Source organism: Pholis gunnellus (genome assembly GCF_910591455.1).
Source record: "Pholis gunnellus genome assembly, chromosome: 15".
NCBI lineage: Eukaryota > Metazoa > Chordata > Actinopteri > Perciformes > Pholidae > Pholis > Pholis gunnellus.
The window spans coordinates 2,916,148-2,919,413 of NC_136542.1; the positions used below are offsets into that span (position 1 = coordinate 2,916,148).

The window sequence follows — 3,266 nt, forward strand, 5'->3', positions numbered from 1 at the left end:
CAACACATTCACTACTTATGTCACAAGTTAACTTTTTCATTAACTTTGATGAGCTTGTTTTTTTTATAGTAGTACTTGTTTTGACCTGCAGAGGGCAGTGCAGGTCTAGAATCTGAAAACTGTGCTGGGTTCTGTCTCTGTGTGACAGCTGTTGACTTTCACAAACTTTAAAACAAACATGGTTTCATTGGTTTAAATGTGACACAATATATATGACATACAACTCACTCGGTTACACAGCATTTACAAAGAACGTGGATCGAAGTCCAGGGTTTAAAGAACTGGACGAGGCCATTCTGCAGGACCTTTGTAAGAAGTGGGGCAATGCAGAAATGGTGCTGTTGTCCATGAAATTAGACGAACCAGCACTCCTCTGTCAAAGATCACCCGATGACACCACCATAATCATAAATATTAAATTCATGACACACTTACAGGAAGTCTGTAAGTTTGTGCATACTGTACTATACTGTGTAATGTTTGTGCAACATGCAGTAAAAACAAGCTTATCATTGTGTACTATTTTGTGTGCTCCTATAATGTACCAGACTGGCTGTGTTTCATGTTTTCCTGCTGGATTTATGGGAAGAAGAGATGAAGAATATGTCCTCTCCCTCTGAGTGTTGTGTTCAAGTGTACAAGGTCAGAGTGAGTTCATCCAAATCTCAGCATTATGTAACTTGAAATAACATTAAATCACATAAAAAGTGAAACGTTGTGCAAAGTGTGTGCTGGTTTCAATTAATATTCACACTTTAGAAGCAATCAAGTAGATATGTCTGTAATAAAGAGACGTGTGCACCTTTTTCTGATCTAAACTTCACACACAAACACATCACTGAGCAGGAAACGTATTCTACTCTGGAGTAAAGATCCACTAAATGACAGTATGAGAAAAAAACTCCCTTTGAGTATTATGTATTGTAGTGAAGTGAATATGGTAAAAATAAAAGAAACTTCCCCAGCAGATTACTTACGTTGAGACATTTCTTGTCTAATACTTATGGTGCATTTAGGAAATAAAGCAAATATACAAAGCGGTAAAATAAACACCTAAATGTGCATTTGGATGCTTTCTTTCCACTAGTCTGACGATGACAAAAAAACAATGTTATCGCCTTTTGTCAAAGTAAAAGTTGTCAGTGAACAAGTTGTTTACTTTCCTGTTTTTCGTTCCGGGAAACAGGGAACAGGAGGATCGTCAGACCCTCTCGTGTCTTGCACCACATCCACTTGATTTATGTCTCCAGTCTTTCCTGTGGAGGCCTTTAAAACCCACAGAGTTGCTGGTTTTCGGTTTAGTTGAGCCGACATCATGGAGTCAGAGAGAGACGTTCGTGTGGCTGCTGCTGTTTTCCTTTTCGCCCTCATTTCACACAGTGAGTTTGTTATTTCTTTCATGATGATTCATTTTACTCTAATTTGGCTTCTTAGTAATTCATGTTCAATGGTTTGTATTTTTTTTTTTATTGTAGTATTGTGTTCCTAATATATTTTTTTCCTAATTCTAAAAATGTCACCTTCTACTTTTTTATTTTCTCATTATTTAAATATGAAATGCTAAAATGCCCCATCATTATGAAAACACTGTGACAATAACTCTCTAATGACCTACTGTAGGGCAACGTGACTTTGCACCTTCTGACTGCATGAAAGTTGCAATCTAAGAAGCAGAAAAGTTCAAATAGTTTAATTTGAACATTTTCCTTTTGGCTGTGTGTTTTGATCACTTGAGGTGAGGGTATCATCGGTGGCAGAGAGGCAGCGCCTCACTCTCGGCCCTACATGGCCTCCATCCAGGTGCCAGAAGGAGAGAACATGAAACACGAGTGTGGAGGGTTTGTGATCGCAGATCAGTGGGTGATGACTGCAGTACACTGTCTGCCAACAGGGTGAGGCAACCTTCTTCTAAACCGCCATGAATGCAGCGTGTTATGTGGGAGGCAGGACGGGCAAGATTAAGAACAATGATGTAGTACATTTGGTTTGATTTAAGTTATAATTAAAATATTTACTTCAACTCATGCCAATATTCTCTGTGTGAGAGCTGAGCACAGACTTTGTTTGTGAGTTTTCTTTTGATATCTTATATTATGGAGCAAAACATGCACTGTTAGCATCATCTTTCAAATTCTGTCCACTACTTGTCCTTTTAATGACCGTTTATTCTAATACAATGCTTTGAATATACAGTAATTATATTATTGTGCTCTTTCCACAGGCCGAATGGAAGGAAAGTGGTGCTGGGTGTCCATTCTCTGAGTGCACCTGAAGAGACAAAGCAGACATTTGACATTTTGGAACTTTACAATCACCCTGACTTCAGAGCGGCAAATTATGATAATGACATCGCTTTAATTAAGGTACAAATGTAAAGTTTGTGTCAATTGTCAGTGGTATCAACACCAGAACTGTCTCTAGATCTTTGAGATGGATCTATAGATCAAAAACTAAAATAAAACCTCTTTGGGACGGTTTTGTGTGTGTTTTTTTGCAGTTGGATCGTCCATTCAACGCCTCTGAAGCCGTGAAAGCTGTGGAGTTCCTGCGAGCCGGCGGCACAAACCCCGGCACGGATGCAGAGGTGGAGACAGCTGGGTGGGGGTCCCTCGACGACCTGGGGTCCAGACCAGACCGGCTCAAAGAGGTGGTCGTTGAGGTGTTCAGCTCGGCTCGGTGCGGACGCAGCGACTACTTTGGCAGAAAGTTCACCAATAACATGATATGTGCACATAAACTATGCCCACAACCCTGTGATCAACCGCACAAGAAGGAAGACAGCTGTGACGTGAGTCTTACTTCCTTCTCTTTTACCAAATGTCAATGGGTCAATCAAGTTAGGATGACCATGAGAAAAGTAACGTATATTTGTTTGTTTTTTCTCTTTTTCCAAATTGGCAAAATATGAAATAATTGAAGTAATTTCTTTTTGTTGTCTCTCAGGGGGACTCTGGAGGTCCTCTGCTCTACAATGGCACCGTGGTGGGCATCACTTCTAATGGAGGAAAGAAGTGTGGCCAAATTAAAAAGCCTGGAATTTACACTATCATCTCCCACTACACCGAGTGGATCGACAACACCATGGCCCCGCAGCCCGATGCAACACCAAGCGCCTAAATGGTGTCTGCCATGTTTCCACCGCAACCAGCATCACAAAAAGCATGGGTCTAGATTGATCCCCAGTGTGGGGAGCATCCTACAACCACCTGTACAAACAGAGTATCCATCACTTTATAAAGGAATCAATAAAATACAGTTGCATCACA

General features: G+C 40.5%; 1 protein-coding gene across 1 annotated transcript; it reads left to right on the top strand.

Moving 5' to 3' along the window:
* The first annotated feature begins 1,263 nt into the window (after positions 1-1,263).
* Positions 1,264-3,266, top strand: cfd (complement factor D (adipsin)). The gene is made up of 5 exons (XM_079175410.1): positions 1,264-1,379; positions 1,736-1,892; positions 2,222-2,363; positions 2,498-2,788; positions 2,944-3,266. The coding sequence occupies exons 1-5, from the start codon at positions 1,316-1,318 to the stop codon at positions 3,115-3,117; spliced, it is 828 nt and encodes a 275-aa protein (XP_079031536.1). The 5' UTR covers positions 1,264-1,315; the 3' UTR covers positions 3,118-3,266.